The sequence below is a fragment of the Pelecanus crispus genome, chromosome 6, assembly GCF_030463565.1.
Source record: "Pelecanus crispus isolate bPelCri1 chromosome 6, bPelCri1.pri, whole genome shotgun sequence".
Classification (NCBI taxonomy): Eukaryota; Metazoa; Chordata; class Aves; order Pelecaniformes; family Pelecanidae; genus Pelecanus; species Pelecanus crispus.
In genome coordinates this window covers 77,716-97,228 of record NC_134648.1, presented here as the reverse complement: position 1 = coordinate 97,228, position 19,513 = coordinate 77,716, and the positions used below count along the sequence as shown (strand labels likewise).

At 61.7% G+C, this 19,513-nt stretch overlaps 2 protein-coding genes across 2 annotated transcripts; one reads left to right on the top strand and one right to left on the bottom strand.

The window, feature by feature from the left end:
- Window positions 1-5,316: 5,316 nt before the first annotated feature.
- Window positions 5,317-13,592, top strand: DTX4 (deltex E3 ubiquitin ligase 4). The gene is made up of 9 exons (XM_075712685.1): window positions 5,317-5,527; window positions 8,964-9,687; window positions 10,570-10,631; window positions 10,783-10,944; window positions 11,090-11,151; window positions 11,482-11,634; window positions 12,331-12,492; window positions 12,873-12,962; window positions 13,359-13,592. The coding sequence occupies exons 1-9, from the start codon at window positions 5,317-5,319 to the stop codon at window positions 13,590-13,592; spliced, it is 1,860 nt and encodes a 619-aa protein (XP_075568800.1).
- Window positions 13,593-16,541: 2,949 nt separating this feature from the next.
- Window positions 16,542-18,704, bottom strand: MPEG1 (macrophage expressed 1). Its single transcript, XM_075712178.1, has one exon. The coding sequence runs from the start codon at window positions 18,702-18,704 to the stop codon at window positions 16,542-16,544; it is 2,163 nt and encodes a 720-aa protein (XP_075568293.1).
- Between the last annotated feature and the right edge of the window lie 809 nt (window positions 18,705-19,513).

Genomic DNA, 19,513 nt, shown 5'->3' with positions numbered 1-19,513 from the left:
AGGCGGGCGCGGGGTGGGGGGGGCTCAGGTCCTGCTGGGGCATAGCGGGGGGCTCCTTGCCCACCCCTGCGGAGGGCTGCTGACAGCGGAGGGGGTTGTTCAGGGAGGAGGGTGGATGGGAGGGACCATGCCATTAGTCCCCAGGACCCCCATCCTTTTGGTGCCACTCCCTGTGGGCCCCTTTCCCTGTGGGGAAACTGAGGCATGGGCTACACTCTGCCCCCTCCCAGAGGGAGCAGGGGTCCTCAGGTGGGGCGAGCCTTGGGGGTGGCTCAGGCTCTGCCTGCTGAGGGGTTGGAATTATCCCCCGGGAAGCAGCTTTGCCACTCACCCCAGGGCCTGGAGGCAGTGACCCTCAGCAGGCTGCAGCAATGCTGGCCTTTTCTTTGAAATTCGGTTGCTGCCCAGCTTGCTAGGCTAGGTGCTGCCTCCGGCCGATGGAAGCTGCCTTAGGGCTCTTGCGGAGGCAAGGCAGGAGCAAAGGGACAGAAAGGTATCACCTAGTGAAAGGAGTCTTGGGACCTGCCCCTCCAGCTGCAAGATTCAAGGCTTCGCCTCCATCACATGGACTCATCTCCCACCTGGCTTGCATTTTCTGTGCATTGAATTTCTGCTCTAACTGCTTAGGGGCTTTTTTTTTTTTTTTTTTGGGGGGGGGGGGGGGGGGGGGGTGTACGATCAGGAGGGGATTTCTTAACTGCTTGGACAAGGTAACAGAGAGGATCTTTTACCCGAAGGCTGTGATTCAGAAGACCCTCCGCAAGGAGGTTTGTGCCTCCAGGTGTTATTTTGGGACTGGAAATGGCAGAGGATTAAACAGCCCCAACCACATCACTCATCCTGTGAAGGGGAACACCATGAGGTTTCCCAGCTGCCCGGGCTGTGGTTTTCTTGCTGAATGGATGTGATGGCTGCTGAGCGAATAAAAGGGCTGGGAGATCTACTGGGGTGACATGGCTTCTTGGGGAAGGTGGGACAGTGGGGCTCAACCTCGATGGAGAACCTGGGGTGTCCTGTTCCCGCTCCAGGGAAGCGTTGGTCCCAGTGGGGTGGGAGGTTTGGAGGGGATGGGACCTGCTGGGAGGCCATGGGGCAGATGAAGGAGATGGAGGTGGTGGGAGGATGAGAAGGAGGTGTGGGGGTTGCTGGGGTTGTGCCCCGTCCTGGTGTGGCCCTGCCTTCCTCCCTGATCTGTGAGAGGGAAGGCAACATGGGGGGACACCAGGGTCGCAGGGTGAGGAGGAGGCTGGGGACGTGCCCGGCCAGCTCTACACAAAGCAGCTTTGTCGCTGCGCGTGGTGGTGGCACCGTGCCTGCCCCAGCACAACGGCGTCTGCTTGGGCGTGGGGAGCCCTGGGCACTGCGGGAGGACAAAGGGTGACACCAAGGCAGGGGCCCCAGCACCCATCCTGCCCACCCCACTGGCCACATTGGGGCAAGTGGGGCCACAAGGTTGGGGCTGCCCCGTGGGGTTGGGGTGAGTGTGGTTTGGTGGTGCCTGTTTTTTTTTTTTTTTGCGGGTGACACCCAAGAGGAAGAATGTGCACCTTCTTCATTGCTACTTACTGCCTGACCTCAGCTTTGCAGCTCAGAATGGATTATTTGCAATGTTTCTGCTTCCCTGCACTTGGGAATAACAATTTCTGGCCTTTATTTTTTTCAGGATTAGTCAAAGTGAGTCTCTTTCCTGGCAAGTATTTCTCTCTCCCAGTCTTGTCTGCTTTGTGTGCTTGAAGCCATCTTGCTTTTCTCCCCTTGCACCCTTGTGCTCTGCAGTGGCCAGGTGCTCGCATCCTCGCCTGCCTGCTGCCCCTCACCTTCCCAGAGGCGGGCACGTACGTCTCAAACGCTGCATGTCTGTCTCTGACCCTTGCAACCCAAGCAGGCAGGAACAGACCCCTTTTCTCCCACTGCAGCAGCCTGGGTATGAGGTGACCTTCACATCCCCTGGGGAGCCGGCCCCAGCCCTGGCACCGGTCTGTGCAACTCGATCCTTCCAGATCAGCTGCTGGCAGTGCTGCCAGCTGAGCTCAGCCCGCTGCAATTGCACTCCGGAAGTTGTAGTAGCAATGGGGATTGAAGGTGGACAATGATGTTGCTCCAGGGACTTCCCCGGGCTGTGCGCAGCAGCGCAAATCACCGCTTTTGCAACCTTCCTTATTCCTTCCTTGCTACTTTGCCAGCGGTGCTGGGTGCGTCTGTGCTTGCAAAGCACTCACAGTGCCTTGAAATGGCCACTGTAACCAGAAACAATGTGAAAAAGCAAAACATAATCCAAACCGCCATGGTCTGGCTGAGCGAGAAGCTCCAGTTCTCGAGCTTTCCCTGCCAGCAAGCCCTCACCATACAGTAGAGAGGCGGTGACATCTGAGCCTGCCAGGTTTTAATGCTATTTTTCAGCTGCAACCCTAAAGGGAATCACTAGTAAACTGATTTGATGAGAACAGGGGCATCTGACGGCTGAGCTCCCATGCTGCTGGGAGGCCCTTTGGACTTGCATCGCTGCAGGCTGAAGTTAAGTTGATGGGGGTGACTGAAACTGTTGATTCTGGAGACAGAAATGCAGAGCTTTAGGGGAGGACAGTTGTACCTACGTGGCTAATGCCACTGAGGACCCCGAACGGCCTCTTGCAAACTAACAACCCACCAAAAAGCCATCTGAGATTGTGCTTTGGGAAGAGAGAAAGGATTTGCAGTGCTGGTGGGAACGGGGAAGGGGGCAGTGGGGCTGTGCTCCCCAATTGCAGTGGGGAAGGAGCCACCAAAACCAAGCCACAGATGTGTTTAATTTCAAAAAATAAATGTTTGGGCTTCACACGTGGTCTGGTTGGGCACGCTTTGTGGGGTTGGAAAGGTTTTAAGCCGACTGAGGCTGCTCCCTGACCTCAGGCATGCCCATACTTGGGTGCTGGCATCAGTGCTGGGTGCTGGGAGATTCATATATAAATTCATCCCTTGCCCACCGTGCACAGGAGGCAGGTGGGGTTCAGCTGTGCCAGTCCCACTGGCTCACCTGTCCCCTTGCACCATCCCGCACCAGCATTGCAGTGCTGTCTCCTGACTTTTTGATCCTGAGCCGGGGGCGAGGGTGGGAATCTTCACCAATGCTTTCCTTTTTAATAGCAGGAAAACCTTTTCCTCCTGCCTGAGTCAGCGGAAAGGATTTCCCTGGGTTTCCCTGTCGTGGTCTTGGCTGCACTCACCTGCCCCAAAGGAGGAGGTGAAAACCCAGAGGAGAGGCTCTCCACCACCGCGCTGCCTTCCTGGGAAGATCTGGGAGCCCTCCCTTCTTGCAGGAAAACACACTTTGAGCATGGCCCTGTGTGTTTCCAAGGATGAGCTGGAAGAAGGAGAGATTTGCTTGAGCTTCTGCAGTTCGCCTCCTCCTCTCTCGGCACAGCGCTTGCCAGCTGGCATCATTGCAGTTAGTCCCCACATGTTTCTCCCCCCCGCCCCCTTGTTTTTCCTCCCTTTTTTCCCCCCTATTTAGATCTTGCCTAATAGTTTCTCACCGCAAGCACTGCTGGCGGACGCTTGGCGGGCTGGGCAGTGCCTGGGAAACAGGTTTGTTGGGAGAGGAGCTGTGTGAGCTGCTGGGAGCTCAGTAATGTTGTGCAGCAGTGTCCTGGGGATGAGTTGCCCTCTGAGCTGACATGGACCAGTGCTGGGAAACCCGTGTGCGTGGAACATAAATGCAATTTGTACAGTTCTCCCTGAACCAGGCAATGATGGTTGTTTTTTTTAATATCCCAGAAAAGTGGTGTTTTGTGTGTCTGAGCACAGGGGCACTAAATGAGGTGAGACCTGATGCCAGCACTTGCCGGTTGCCGACATCCTGCCGTTCGGGGCTGCCCTGGAATGCTGCTTGTGGGGCTCAGAGGAAGGACAAGCTCAGAATGAACTTTTTTTGGGCTGCGGGGAAGGGCGAGCATTGGCTGCTCTGGTCCCAGGGAGGCACCGCAAAGCAGAGGCATCTGTGTCGCACCGCCAGCTGGAGCACGCAGGTTTTGGTTGCACCAGTTTTGGTTTGCACAGCAAAGCCACTGGGCTGCCAAGGCACATGTAAGTTGGAGGGGCATCCTAAAGGATTCACAGCCTCACACCAGGCTGAAGGTGTGTGAAATCCCCCCAAAAAGCACTTCCCAGGGACACTAAACTGTGGCGGGCAGCTGGGAGAGCTGGGGTGCAGGAGCTGGGATTACGGCTGGGTGCCCCTCAAGGCACGTGGTGATTTTGGGCTTTGAACCCATTTTTGTGCGTCACGGGCCATGGTGAGCGGTAGCTCACCAGGCTGCTTCCCACGGGCACTGCAGCCCAGGGAAGCGGATGGTCAAAGCTCTCGGACCACATTTCACTGTCGTGGCGCATGAAGCAGGGTCTGGCCCCAAGGTCAGGCCTTGGATCGGGCATGTGACCCCCCAACACCCTGATTCCTGTCGCTGGCAGGCGTGGGGCTGGGGTGGTGCACAGGGATGGGTGCACACTGGGGTCTCCCTGCAGCACCTGGGCTGCAGTCTCGGTTAGAGGTGCGGACAGCACTGGGGGGTCTTTGGGCTGCAGGGTGGGGGTGCAGGGGGCTCTGGGAGGTGTCCCAAGGGTGCAGGGTGGGGGTACAGGGACACTGGGGTCTTAGGGGTGCAGGGTGGGGGTGTAGGGAGCACTAGGGGGTCCTTGGACTGCAGGGTGGGGGTGCAGGGGGCACTGGGAGGGATCCCAAGGGTGCAGGGGGCTCTGGGAGGGGTCCCAAGGGTGCCGGGTGGGGGTGGGGGGGGGCTCTGGGAGGTGTCCCAAGGGTGCAGGGTGGGGGTGCAGGGGGCACTGGGAGGGGTCCCGGGGTGCCGGGTGGGGGTGCGGGGGCACCGGGGGCCCTGGGGTGAGGTACGGGGTGCGCAGGGCTGAGCCGCGCTAGCCCCCCCCCCCCCCGGGCGGGAATGGTTTCTCCCGGCCGCGCTCCCCCCCCTCCACCCCGGCCCCCCGCGGGATGCTCGGGGCCCCCGCGCCGGGGCCGGGCGCGGTGACGTCAGGGGTGGGGCGGCCCCGCCCCTCCGCGCGCTCGGTGCGGGCGGGGGCAGCCGCTTCCCGCCTCCCGCCGCCGCCCGGGGAGCGGCGCTGCGCTGCGCTCCGCCGCGGCGCTGAGGGGCGGCCTCGCTCCGCGCCCGCTCGGCGGCCGGCCCCGGGGCGGGGGCGGGCAGAGCCCTGCGCCGCGCCGAGCATGCGAGTGCCGGCGGGGCGGGCTGCAGCGGCCGCGGGGCGTCTGCGGCGGCCAGCTGGAGCCGGGGGAGGCGGCGGGCCGGGGCGGGCCGGGGCGGCGGAGCCATGCTGCTGGCCTCGGCCGTGGTGGTGTGGGAATGGCTGAACGAGCACGGGCGGTGGCGGCCCTACAGCCCGGCCGTCAGCCACCACATCGAGGCGGTGGCCCGCGCCGGGCCGCGGGCGGGCGGCAGCGTGGTGCTGGGCCAGGCCGACAGCCGCCTGGCGCCCTACATCATCGACCTGCAGTCCATGCACCAGTTCCGCCAGGACACCGGTGAGTCAGCCCGGGGGCAGCCGCCGGACGGCCGACCCCCGCCCTGCTCGGCCCGCCCCGGCCGGGCCCCGCGCTGGGCTCCCCGGGCTGCCGTTGCGTTGCTTTGTGCCGCTTCGCGCCGCCGGGCGCCGCGCAGCCCTGCCTGGTTGCACGGTGTGCCGGGCTCCCCGGTCTGGCCTGGCGCTGCCCGGCCCCCCCGCGCTGCCTGAGGCTCCCCGGCCTGGCGTTGCACCGTGCTCCCAGCTCTAGAGTTGCATCGCACCGTGCTGCGCCTTCCAGCGCTGCCCAGCCCTTGCGTGGTCTCGCACCGCTCGGTGCTCCCGGCTCTGCGGTTGCGTGGCACCGCACTGCGCTGCCGGGTCCCGTCCAGCGCTGCCCGGTCGCTGCACGGCACGGGGTTGTGGTGCCAGGCCCTGCGCTGCCCTGCCCGGCTAGGTGCTTTCCTGCCTGATGCGACTGATCTGGATTTGCTCTGTATTTCCAGGTCCCTTATTGCATTGCACCGGTTGGTGTAGAGTTCCACCATGCAGCGCTTTGCTGCCAGGTCTGGTATTGCACAGCGCTGCCTGACCTGGAATTGCATTGCACGGTGTTGCACAATGCTGTGCTGCCGGGTCCCATACTGCATTGCACTGCCTGATCTGGAGCTATGTTGTACTGCGCTGCCTTTCCCAGTCCCATATTGCATTGTGCTGCCTTGCCCTGTGTTACATCCCATTGCCTGCTCTGCCATCGCGTTGCTGGCTGTACTGTGCTGTGCTGCTGGGCTCTGCGCTGCGCTATGCTGCCTGATCCTGGATTGCATTGCCCGGTCCTATACTGCATCTGGGTTTGTCTTGCTCTGCCTGCCCTGGAATTGCACAGCTACGCTCCTTGCTGCCCAGTCCTGCGCTGCTGCCCAGCCCAAGCCTGCACTGCCCAGGGTTGCCCGCTGCCAGCTTGTGTTATGCCATCCCACCTGGTCCCCAGGTGCTTGCCATATCCCATGCTGCCTGGCCCTGCCTGCACATTCCTGGTCCCTTGCAGGGTTGTGCTGCCCGGCCTCCTCCCTGCTGCATCTCCCTGGGCCCTATTGCATGCTGCGGCCTTTTCCTCTCCCGGTCCGCAGTCCCTTCATGCACGGAGCTCGTCCCCTGCAGACCCCAGCACCCTGCCCCACCGTGCCCCACTCCTGTGCTACCTCTGAGCCACCATCAACCCCAAGGGCCTGGTGCTTGGGGGCCAAATCTGGCCCTGGGTCACAGCAGCCCATGGGGGGTGCCCAGGGTGGGGGCAGAAGCAGGTGGGGGGATGCTCAGGGAGGGCACAGGCAGGTGTGGGGTCCTCAGGGTGGTGGCTTGGACAGGTAAAGGCGGATTGGGGGGGGGAGGGGGGCAATGAGCCGGTATGAGGGTCCCCAGCGTGATGAGGGTGAGGAGAGATTCCCAAAGTCATGGGGCACATATGGCCCTGGGGGTGTCTGGGATGTGGGGCACAGGCGCCCGTGGGAGAGAGGTTGGCACAGGGGATTTGTGCCCCCCCCCCCCCCCCCCCAACACCCTTGTGATGGCTGTGGGAAGGGGGCCAGCCAATGTCCCTGGTACAGGGGGTGCTGGCTGCAGTGGCGTGCCGGACACCCTCCTTTGTCCGCCTCCCAGCAGCCCTGGGGGCTGGCAGGGACCCTCCCCTGCCCGGGGGTGTGGGGACAAGGGACCTCTGCGGCAGGGCTGGGGGCCAGCCTCTGAGGGCTATTGTTGCCCAGGGAGGAGGCCTGAAAGGGGGATTGTTCTGTCTCTCCCTGGGTTGCTGGGGATGTTGGTATTTTGGGTCATTAAACAGCTCTGATTTGGGGGGGTCGCGACCCTGGCAGGCCCTGAATAGCTATTGTCCCTTTTCTTCCCCTGCTGAATGGGAGGCCGGCTGGCCGTGCTGGGCTGGGGGGACACACAGCGTTCCCACACCTCCGCCCAGGGACCGCCAGATGCCTCATGCCGCTGCTGCCGCCTTCCCTGCCTCACGCCGGATTAGGATAAATCACCGCCCCGCTCCCCTCTGGCCCTGCTTTGTGCCACCAATGCTGGCAGCTTTTCTCCCCCGGGTGCCCCTTTGCAGGACATGGATGGGTGGCCTGGCTTGCCTGGGGTGCAGCTGCACCCCATTCTCCATAGCAGGGTGCTTGATGTGCGCCTGTCATTAGTGCTAATAAACAGCTTTTCCTTTTTAGCCCACTTTACTGTGGGAAGTGGTCCTATGTGGGGACCGATGGTGGTGGCTGCTCCCAGCGGAGAGGTGGGGGTGAAAAGGGACTGAAATTCTTGCAGGCTTTGCAAGACACGTGGTGAAAAGCTGAAGAAGCAGGCTTATTATTTCTTTTCTTTGAACTTTCTTGTTCCTACTGCTGGCAGTGGGGCTGAGCCATGGGGTTTTGCAGAAGAGTGTGGAGGCAGCGATGCTCGTGAGCTCATCCCACCTATTAACCAAACAACTCTGCTAGTAGCACACTCAGGATGGGACCCCGAGGCTGAGCCCAGCCACGTTCAGCCTGCCCTGCTGTGCTGTGAAACGTCCCAAAGAGGAAGACTTTCTCCTCGTTGTAGGAGTTTCCAAAATTTGTGTCCGTGCTTTGCATCGTAGTCAGCTGGGAGTGGTGGGGAAGGAAGCACCTAGCAAAAATAAGGATGCAAGCCACAAAGCCTTCGTGCTTTGCGCTCTCGTGCCACTCTTAACACTCGCAGATGGGGGAGCAGGAGCTGGGCACGGGGCCCCACTTAAACTCCTTTGCTTGGCCTTGTGGGGATTTTTCCTGTGCCACGGGCTGGGTTTTCGTCACGGGCCAGTTTGGTAGCTGCAGATGGTGGGGCTGGTGGAAGCCCTGCTCCCCTGTGCACATGGGTGCCTGAGCATGTCACTGCTGCGGGGCTTGGAGCTGCCCCTTAAATCTTTTATTCCCCCATCCCGATCCGGAGCTGAGAGGGACACAGGGCCGTGGCAGGCACTGCAGGAGTCTGATGCCTACATGCCTGGTTTCATTGGGCTCCCATGGGAGGTCCCTGGGAGCAGGTTGGAGTGGCCAAGCTTGTGGTTCTGTGTTTCCTCATCAGGGCTGAGTGGCTGCATGCTGGCGCTGGGAGGGTGGCTGCCACCGTAGGCCAACGGGAGTGAAATCTGCCCTTCCCTCACCCTGGTCACACTGGGGGTGCACCCCAGTGCCGTGCACGTACGGCCCAGGGGCTCCCTGGCCCTTCGGGTGCACCGGTGGCAGGGTGGCTTGCAGGCAGCGGCCTGGGGAAACCAAGGCATACCAGTCCTCTGGCAGGGTGGGGACAACAGCTGAGCCAGAAGGCTGTCCTCTCCTTGTGCCAAACAGCACCAGTGGGGCAGGTTGGGGTGGTTTTGCTCCCTGCCCATGGGTGGGTGCCAGTGCCAGGGTCTGACGGCATCTCTCGCCCTCCCTCAGGCACTATCCGCCCTGTCCGGCGCAGCTACTACGACCCATCGTCGGCGCCAGGCAAGGGAGTTGTGTGGGAGTGGGAGAATGACAGCGGGTCGTGGACGCCCTACGACATGGACGTGGGCATCACCATCCAGCGCGCCTATGAGAAGCAGCACCCCTGGGTGGACCTGAGCGCCATTGGCTTCTGCTATGTCATCGACTTTGCCACCATGGGCCAGATCAACCGGCAGACCCAGCGCAAGCGCCGCGTCCGCCGCCGCCTTGACATGGTCTACCCACTGGTCTCAGGCACCCTGCCCAAGTCGCAGTCCTGGCCAGCCAGCCCTGGGGGGGTGGCGGCCCCCCCACTCCCCGCCTGCGCCTGTCCCCAGTGCCTCCTGGTCATGAGCGTCAAAGCCACTGTGTCAGCCGCCAGCCCTGGCACCGCCACCCTGCAGCCCCGCAAAGCACCTCCTGCACCACCTGCTGCCCCCAAAGCTCCAGTGCCGGCCCCAGGGGCCAAGGCACCCAACGGTATGGCCGCGGTGCGTGGCTCACTGAAGCCGCTGGCAACCCAAGGGGGCCGGCGGCAGGCGGCCAGCACGCCCGCCCTGAGCTCGGCCAGCTCCACTGCCAGCCCCCCCGGCACGGGGAGCGGCAAGGCATCCCGTCCCAGCCTCGGCACCCTGAACCGCAGCCACCTCCAGCGCCTGGCCATCGCCCAGTCCCGGGTGCTCATTGCCTCTGGGTGAGTCTGCTGTGTGCGAGCGGGAAGGTAGCTGGGGGGACAACAGGGGCAGTGCGATTTTTTTTTTTTTTATTTTTTTTTTTTTCCCCCTCCCTCCCCAGGGCACAGAGGGGCCGCAGTCCCGTGGGACTCCCCACTGCAGGGGTGCTGTCACCCCTGAGCCTGAGGGGAGACGGGCCTCAGTGGTCCCCAACCTCCCATGGGCAGAGGGCTCTGCTGGGCCCCTCGCCTTCCCCACGCGTGCCTGGGGACTGGAGCAGGGACAAGGTGGCTCCTGCATCTCAATGAGGAGGCTGAGGCTGCTCTTTCTCTTGGTGGTAGGGGACTGCGAAAGGCCCAAAGAAAAGCCATTCAGGCACCATGAGAAGGGGTCCCTCCAGAGCCGCACCCTCTGAAGACGCTTTTTTTTTGAGGGGGTGGGCATTTAATGAGCCTGTTTCTCCCCTTTGTCTGGCTCTGCCGTCAGCCTTCTGTTGCAGCCTGGCCCCTTTCCTCTCCCTCTCCATCCTCCCCCTTCCCTCTGCTCCTGACCCGCTGGGAAACTTTCCCATGGAAGAGAGCCCCAAGGGCGGGGGGTGGGGGGGAAGAGCTGTGGCAGCAATGTGGCCATAGGAGAAAAGAGGAAAAAACCAACAGACCGGCCCGGGGAACTGTGACAAAAAGGGGCCATGAATGGAGATGCAGGCGGGGTTTCTAAAGAGTGAGAGAAAAGGCAACGGTGGGGCGGGGGCACGTAGCCCTGTCGGGGGATTCTCTATTTCCAGCCAGGGCCGGTGGCAGTTGCTCAGGCAACTATTGTCTGGGCCCCGCTGGCCCCCGGGGGCTGCAGGGACGTGGGTGCCTGCCGCTGGCCCTGATGTGGTCTCTGCTGGCTCCTCGCAGGGTCCCCACCGTCCCCGTGAAGAACCTCACTGGCTCCAGCCCCGTCAACCCAGCGCTGGCAGGTGAGGATGGGGCTGCAGCGGGGTGCCTGGTGCCTGTGGGTGCTGGCCTCCCCGGGTGGGGGGGTCTGCCCCAGCGGGGCGGTTTTTGGGGGAACACCTGGGGTTTGGGTGGTGCTGGTTCCTCAGTCCCATTTTGAATCCCTTTGCCTAGGGATCACGGGGATCCTAATGAGTGCAGCCGGGCTGCCCGTCTGCCTGACACGGCCCCCCAAGCTGGTGCTGCATCCCCCACCCGTCAGCAAAAGTGAGATCCAGTCCATCCCTGGCATCTCCCACACCTGCCGCAAGACCACCAAGAAGCAGGCCAAGAAGGGTGAGAGGCATTTTGCCATTTGGCCCCTGTTCCAGTCCCCCCTTTCCTACCTGGTTCCCCTGTCCCCCCGTCTCCTTCTGCTGCCCCCAGCAGTGGGTTTCCCCCATGCTGCCCTCCAGCCCCTCTGACTCTTGCTCTCCTGCAGGTAAAACCCCGGAGGAGGTACTGAAAAAATACCTGCAGAAGGTGCGGCATCCTCTGGATGAGGTGCGAGCAGTGGGGGTCACGCTGGGGTGTCCCCGGGGTGCTTTGCTCTGGGAGGAGCGACTGGGGGCATGGGTGCTGCCCCCCCCCACCACCATGCAGGGGTTTCCCACCACCCCTCATGGCTCTGCCCTGTCCCTGTCCCTCTCCGAAGAGAGGCTGTTTGCCACACACACGTGGTGGCCGGCCCCTGCGGTGGCCCAGGGTGACAGCACGGCACCAGGGGTGGGTGCTGGTCCCTGGGCAAGAGCAGGGCAGCTCATCAGCCCCATGTCCTCAGAGAGGCTCCGGCCGCATCTTCCCGTCTGACCCCTCTCCTCCCCTTCTCCGCAGGACTGCACCATCTGCATGGAGCGCCTCTCTGCACCCTCCGGCTACAAAGGACCCCAGCCGGCCGTCAAGCCCGACCTGGTGGGGAAGCTGGTGAAATGCGGCCACGTCTTCCACCTGCACTGCCTGGTCGCCATGTACAACAATGGCAACAAGGTGCAAGGCTGCAGCCCCGGCGGATGCCCAAGCCCCCAGCTCAGCAACCTGTGTCGAGCTCCACCTGCCCTCAGTGGGCCGGTGCTCGAGTCCTGCTGCCCCAGAGGGCTCTGACCTCCCCGCCCTGACAGAGTTTAATTTTTATCAGCAGCAAGCACTTTGGGACCACTAAATCAGAAACCAGTGTTGCGTGGGTATTTCCCCCCCGCCATGCCCAGTTTTATGTCCTTGCTTTCCTTCCCAGGGTTAGTGGCAGTGACCTTTGATCCCTGTGTGTTTGAGCAGAGCTACCTGGCATCTGGCACCAGGCACTGTTTTTCGAGCCGCAGGTGGGCTTTCCTGAGCCCCCTGCAAATGGCTCTTGTGCTCAACATTCCCAGGAAAATGTGTTTCACATTGCTTGGGTTTTTTTTAATATTTATTATCTTCTTTAAAAAAACAAAAGCAAAACCAAACCAGAGGTAGGCAAAGTAGCAAGGACTGTAAAACTGATGAGGAAGAGCCTCAGGTTTTTGGCTGAAGTTGGGTCACCATAGCAAATTCTCCCAGCCCTACCCCCTGCTTCCTGAGTGTTTTTGAAATGACTGTTTTCATGATGAATACGGCATTCAGTGCTGCTCAGGGACAACGTACCCAGTCTGGCTCAGTGCTGGGGGACGCTGGTTTCATTATGTTCCCCTCTTTTCCTGCTCTCAGGATGGGAGCCTGCAGTGTCCTACCTGCAAAACCATCTATGGGGTGAAGACAGGGACACAGCCCCCAGGGAAGATGGAGTATCACGTCATCCCTCACGCGCTGCCTGGCCACTCTGACTGCAAAACCATCCGCATCATCTACAACATTCCCCCAGGGGTGCAGGTGCGGCCCGGCCCTATGCCCAGGGGTGTATGTGGGTGGTCCCCTGTGGGGGCTGGTGGCCTTTGTCACCACTGCGTCACCCCCAGGTCACGCTGCAGCTCTTGCCTTGACTCAGAGCTCCAGGTTCAGTGACGTTTTGGGAGCTGCATGTCCATAAGGATGTTGTGGGAAGTCTGGGGTACATCTGCATGAAAGTGCTGGCCCCATCTGCTTGGTGGCAGGGGGGACGGTGGTGTTTAGGACCACCATGCTGGAGTGTGGCCACCCAGCACAGCAGTGAGCAGCTCTGCATCCATGGAGCTTGGGGTGTTACTGTGTGCCCAGAGCATCCTTCTGAGCTCCAAAAGGGTTTTGTTCCTCTCCTACTCCACACGCTGCAGGGACCAGAGCACCCAAACCCTGGGAAGAGCTTCACCGCCCGCGGCTTCCCCCGGCACTGCTACTTGCCGGACAGCGAGAAGGGCAGAAAGGTGAGGAGCTCACCCGGGTGGCTCAAGGTGGCCAAGGAATGCTCAAGGGCATATCAAGGGGAAGTGGGAGCGAGCAGCTATTTGGAGCACGGGGAAAAGTAGATAGGGCTTATGGAGGCAAATCTGGGTGGAGGTTTTCCCCGTAGCCCATCCAGCATGTGCTCTGTTAGCCCAGCAATGTTCCCATGCTCTGGCGGAGCTCTGCAGCGTGGTCCTGCTATTTTGGTGGAGGTAGGACCCCATGCTGGGATCACGAGCTCCCTGGGAGGGCTTGGCTGTGGGCTGCCCACATTGCTGGGGCATACCGGCATGGTCAGGCATGCCCTCAGCAGGAGTGGGTGCTTCCCCTGCACCCGTCATTTGCCTTGCTGCCTGCCCCATCTCTCCCCTCCACAGGTACTGAAGTTGCTGCTGGTAGCCTGGGACCGGCGCTTGATCTTTGCCATCGGGACCTCCAGCACCACAGGCGAGTCGGACACGGTGATCTGGAATGAAATCCACCACAAGACAGAGTTCGGCTCCAACCTCACTGGCCATGGCTACCCCGACATCAACTACCTGGACAATGTCCTGGCCGAGCTCGCAGCCCAGGGCATCACGGAGGAGAGCCTGGCACAGGAGAAGGACTGAGACGACAGCAGGGAGGCAATGGAAGGGGCACCCGTGCTGCCCTCCCAAGGTTAAAGCTGCTGGAGAAATCCACCTGGGGGTTTTGCAGGGGACACCTGGAGTCCTCCACTCCTGGTGGCACCCGCCCAGTGGGAGCATCCCCAGGCTGGCTGGAAATGTGGGAGAAGGTCCTTTTGGCCATCCCCTTCACTCCCGTGGGGAGGGAGCCTCCCCCCCCCGCAGAGCTGCAGGGCTTCACGCTGGCCTGGCTGTCCCCTCCGTCCGGTGTCCTAGCCCCGCTGCCACCGTGCCGAGGGCTTACGGGGTGCCACGTTCCCCTCCTTCCTCATCCATCGGACATTCCCAGCCTGGCCTGATGCTCCTGACACCCAACTGGGGCTGGGACCTGGCCTGGGGTGGGAGCAGGGGCTATGGGAGTCCCCCTCGCTCTGCCTCGTCCCTCAGCCGTCTGTTCATTTGTTCGTCCTGTCCAGTACTTTCCCACTGGTCTCCTGTGTCCATGGAGGTTTTGGGGGCTGCAGTCTGCCTTGGCTGGCCCCCCAGCCCCGTGCCCCCTTCTCCTCTTGGCTGTGTCTGAGCTGTGCCCTGCAGGGTCCCCTTGTCTGGGCTGCCCAGCCCCGTGCCGGGGAGGGGCGGTGGGGGTGGGGGGGCACGTTTCCTGGCCTGTCTCCTACTCCCTCCATAGTGGGTTCCTTGAACTGTTCGTATGGGGGTGTCCCCGCGTTTAATTTTTATATACCTCGTGTTTTGGGGTTTTGTCATATGTATGTACATAGAGGTGGTGGCGTTTTGGGAGGTGGGCTGGGAGAGTGCGATGCTGTGGCCAGACTGGGGGCTGAGCCCTGGTGGTGCTTGGGGGGGGGCGGGGGGGGGGGGGACAGGACATGGGACAGGACGGGGGCAGCACCACTCCCCTACTGCGGTGGGGCTGTCGCCTGTGGGTCCCCATGGGGCCAGGGTACAAGTGAGGGTGGGAACCGTTCCCCTTCCTGCTGGGTCCCAGCACCATCCCTAGAGGTCCTTGAGTTGGGGGGGGGGAGTCGGCTGGCTGGTGGTGGGTTGGCACGGTGGTTTTGGCCAGGGCGTTGGCGTGGGGAGGGGAGTGTGGGTGATGGGGGCGGGGGGGGGTTTTGCATGGCATCTTGGAGTCCCCGTCGTAGGGCATCTCAGAGCCACCTGTGATGGGGTGCTGGGAAGGTCCCCACAGGTTCGGGGCCGCCCTGGGACACTCCCCACTGGTGGGGGCTGGCCTGCGCTCATGCCCCTATCCCACAAGACCCCCGGGGTTGGAGAGTGGAGTGGGGGGCATCACCCACCCCTGCCCAGGCTGCCCCCAGCCCTGCACTGTTGCTCCCTGGGGGTGGGGTTGGGGCCTCCTAGCCCATTTTGTTGCATTCCCCTCCTGGTTTTTCCTGGGGGGGGGTGGGTGGGTCACTTCTCCCTCTGTCCCAGGGGACAGTGGTGCAGGAGGGGGACCCATCCTGCTGTGCATCGTTCTGTTGTCGTTGCTGTTTTTCCTCTCCCTGGCCTGGGGGGTGCATCGCAGGAGGGGGTGGGGGTCAATAAAGCAGATGGCAGGGGACGGTCACTGTCCCTGCACGGCCTGGCCTCTCTGTTGTCTTCTGTCCGTCGTCTGTGTGGCCAGGCGAGCGAGGAGGCACTGTGGGGAGGGCCAGGCACCCCTTGTCCCCCTGATGCCCCTTTGCACTGGTCTGTCCCCGGCATGGGATGTTATTTTCTACCTCAAGGGAGAAAACCTCTTTCCCCATGAAAACCCCCTTTTTGGGCAGCTCTGCAGCTAGCAGAGCTGCAGCAGTGTGATTTCTCCTCCACCTGAGCCCCAGGCTTCCCCCACCGCAGAAAAACCCTGGCTGTGGCTATGCAAAACCCTCCTGTGATCTGGGGGAGGAAAGGGGGGGGTCCCCCACCCTCCCCAGGTGCAGGCCTCACGGCTCTTAACAGTCTTTTCACAACATGACTTTTTTTCCTTTTTTAATGCCGTGTTGCCTATGCAGTTAGTTGCTGGCTGAAATAAAACTGATCCGTGCCTTCTGCATGCGTGTGTATATCTATCCCAATAGATATACATGGAGACGGGGTTGCCCTCCGGTTGCAGTGGACAGAAATCGGTGGCTAACTCTGCGCGCGTTTCCACGGGGGCCCCTCGTTCCCGCGAGGTGAAGCGTTGCTAATGCTGTCTGTGCTGGCCCTGGCTGCCTGCAGTAGCTGGGGGGGCTCTCTGGGCTTGGAGGGCTGGGGGTCTTCTCCCAGGAGTCAGGCCCCAGCATGCATCCTGACCCAATGGTTTTAGAAGTAGCAAGTCTCTGCCCTGGATGTGCTTGAGTCCTGCTGGTGTTCCCATGTGTTGGGAGGGAGAGTAGGGGGGTTGCACAGCTTCCCCTGGCTTTCTGGGGCCACCCTGGGGGGGAAGATGGCTGTGCTGAGGCTTTCCTTCTCCTTGGGCACCCCAGTGTCCCCAGCAGCTTGTTGAAGGGCCCTGGGTCCCCTTTTTAGGTTTTGGGGCGAGGGGACGGCTGGGGTATGGCTTGCAGTGGAGGGAAAACTCGTTTATCTCTGAAGGGGCGGAGCCCTGGGACTGGTTGGAGCCGGGGAGATGCAGCTGCGGAGGGATATTGTGGTGCGTCCTGGTGAGGGGTTGACCCTGGGAGTTGGCCTCTGAGGTCAGCCAGGGAGGGATGTCTGGAGGGCCATGGAGCCTCCCAGGTGCTCGAGGCTGGAGCTTGGGGATCCAGTGGAAGGCGAGAGCACGTCGCCCCATGGAGGGGTGAGCCTGGGGCCTCTATGGGGACAGGGACCCTTGGCTCCAGGGGACGAGAGGCAGGGGGCTGGTGGCTGCGCAGCTTTGCCCCTGGAAAGGGCAGGTGGGCAGGGGGCTTTACCTGGGTTTGAGGCACAAGGCATCGCCTGGCAACTGCGGGTGCAGGACGCTCACACCATCGGCCCCTCTGACTCTTGCTGGTACCCCTCGCCCACGCTCAGCACAGTGCTGTCTTCAGGGCTCACGGCGGCCAGGCTGTCCCCTTCACCCATCGCGCGGTACCCCATCACTTTGTACCTCCAGCGGCTGTAGCAGACCATTGCCAGGATGGTGGCCAGCCCCGCCAGGACCGCTGCAGTGACGCCAGCCACCTCGCCGCCCGTAAGCCCCCGGCCTCTCACCATCTCCGCTGTGTGCTGGATCTCTTCTGGCTGGGCCAGCCGCCATGCGTGGCTCTGGCCATCCCTGACCCAGGTGCTGTCTCCATCCCCGCTGCTCACCAGCACGGTGTTGATGGCTGGCAGGCTGGTGGGCGGCCGGGTGAAGGGTGGCAGGCGGGCAGGCGGCAGTGAGCCCCCTGTGAAGATGCCAGCCTGGACGCAGTACTCCACCTGGCAGCTATCGCTGATGAGCGCCAAGTGCTGGCTGAAGCCTGGGGGGCAGCTCTTGGCATGGGGATCCTCGGCAGTGCCCTGGTGCTGCCCCGCCAAGGGGTTTCCTGCTTGGCAGCTGAAGAAGCCCCCAAAGGGCACCGCATACTGGCTGCCCCCCTCATAATCCTGGCTCACACACACCCTGAGCTCATCAAAGAGCTTCAGTGGGATGTACCCTGAGGGGCAGGACTGGGCACCAGTGATGGAGTTGGCACTGTGGGCGCTGAACAGTCCCCCAAAGAGGTATCCTGAGCTTGGGGCCACCGGCCCACTCGTAGCGCACCAGTAGGCACTGAATTGCACCCGGGAGAGCAAGAAGACGTCCCGGCACTCGCGGTGGCAGAATATGCCCAGGATGCACTTGTTGTGGCACTCCAGATGGCTGTGGCCTTCCTCCCGCTCCTGCACACCCAGCAGCACCGGCGTGTAGGTGGTGGGGCAGGAGAAAGCCCCAGTGAGGGGGTTCCTCTGCTCCAGCCCCTGGCACAGCGTGCCAGTGTCGGGGCCGGCCAGCCCGGCACACTCCTGGAAGACTCCCCCGAAGGTGAAGTTGGTCATGGCACCCTCGCAGGAGCCATCGTCGGCATTGGCATGGAAGTTGAAGTTGGGTGAGGTGGCGTCGGTGCAGCCTGGGTAGGTGTTGAAGGTGTAGTAGCGGCGGATAGCCATCTCCACTCGCCTGGCCAGCTTCTTCACCGTGGGGGTGGGCAGCTCTGGTAGGGTGCTGGGGTTAATGAAGAAGTACAGGGGCAGCCCTGAGCGGTCAAGAGCCACCAGCTGGTTTCTGATCCCCTCCTGCCAGGTCTTGAGGGTGATGCCTGGGTAAAAGGGGGTCCCACCAATGCTCTCTACCCTGGAGTTGGTGCGGTTCTCCAGATACTGCTTGGTGAAGCCAGAGCTGGCATCCAGGGACTCCTCGTTTTTTACGCTGATGATGCTGTGGAAGGCCACGCCGGCCGAGGCAGTGACAGCACTCCGTGTGGCCCAGCTGTCCTTCAGGAAGGTTGCCTTGATCTGATCCTCCTGCACCAAGCTGGCTCCGGCATCCACAGAAGTGATGGTGTGTGTGCCATAGTTAAGCACCAGCACCTCAGCCAGAAAATCAGCCATCCGCGTCTGGTTGTTCTCCAGGTGGCTGGCGATCGTCAGCAGCTGCTTTTTGAAGCCCTTGTCCAGTACTGCCCCTGGGTCAATCTTGGCAGTATAAACCAGGTTCCTGACTTGCACTCGGGTGGTGACAGCACGGTCTTTAACTTGGTGGGTCTTGGTTCGGTGGAAGTCATAGGAGAACTTGCCATTGATAGAGGAGAAGAGGGACAGCTCCAGGTTGATGGAGGCGGAGGTGATGCTTTGGTAATCCTTCCAGGACTCGATGATCTCGGAGTTGATGTCCAGGTTGCTCTGCTTGCGAGGGATAGTGAAGACCTCATCTGGGATGATATAAGAGCCATCTTCTGTGGTCTTGCACAGTGAGTAGGCAAGGTTGATGACTCTGCCCATATCCAAATTTCTGAGGTTATCCCAGCCCCCCCCCGGCAGGACTTCCAGACTTGGGAGATTCAAGGCCTTCTTGCACTCCAGAAACCCCCCAGGGGAGGACAGCTCCTGGGACTGCTCAGCCCCTCTCACCCATGCCACCGACACCCAGGCGAGCAGTACCCCCCCCAGCACCCAGCCCATGGCTGAACTGGCGCAGGGCCCTCACCAGACGTCCGAGCGGTGAGGTGGGAGCTGGGAAAATGAGCTGTCTGGGGGTGCAGCTGCTGGGTGGTTCCTCCTTTTGGGGGTTGAATTAAGAAAAGGGAAAGGAGAAGTGAGAACTGATGAATGTGAGAAATGACAGAGTGGAGCTGAGACAAGTGGGTGGGGAGCAGAAAGTAGAGGTGCCTGGAGCTCATTGCCTCCCTGTTGCAAAAGCTCCCCTTCCCCATGAAAGCTGCTCTGCTGGGGATGGGGCAGGGAGAAATCTCACCTTCAGCTCTTCACTGTGCCCAGGGACTTTCACTGTGTGCATCTCCCTTGGCCAGTGCTTGGGTGACTCCCCCAGATGAATCCCACCTGCTCCTGGGTGACCTGGGCTCCTTCATGCCATGCAAGGGACCTGTCCCCAGCCCCACAGCCTTGAGGTCCTGCTCTCATGACGGGGTGAGATCTGGCCCTGGTCACATGGGCTTTTCTGCCAACGCCATGGTTTTCCTCCACAGCAGAGGCGAGGAGAGGAAGCGGGGAGGTGGTGCAGTGTGGTTTCAGTGTGAGGGACAGTGCAATGCTGGTCTCCCTTCTCTCTTGTGGAAGAGGCTGCTGGAGACCCTGGGGCAGGCACTGGTGGGTTTGGAGGTCCCCCCCATGGGGGCTAGCCTATGGCACAGGTGTGTCCCCCCACACCAACATCTACATTAGGGTCCTCTGCAGCCTCCTCTACTCCACCCCTGTCCTTCCCCCAGGGTCCGCAGTGCCCCCAGCTGGGAAAAGCACCTCCTGCTCAGGAT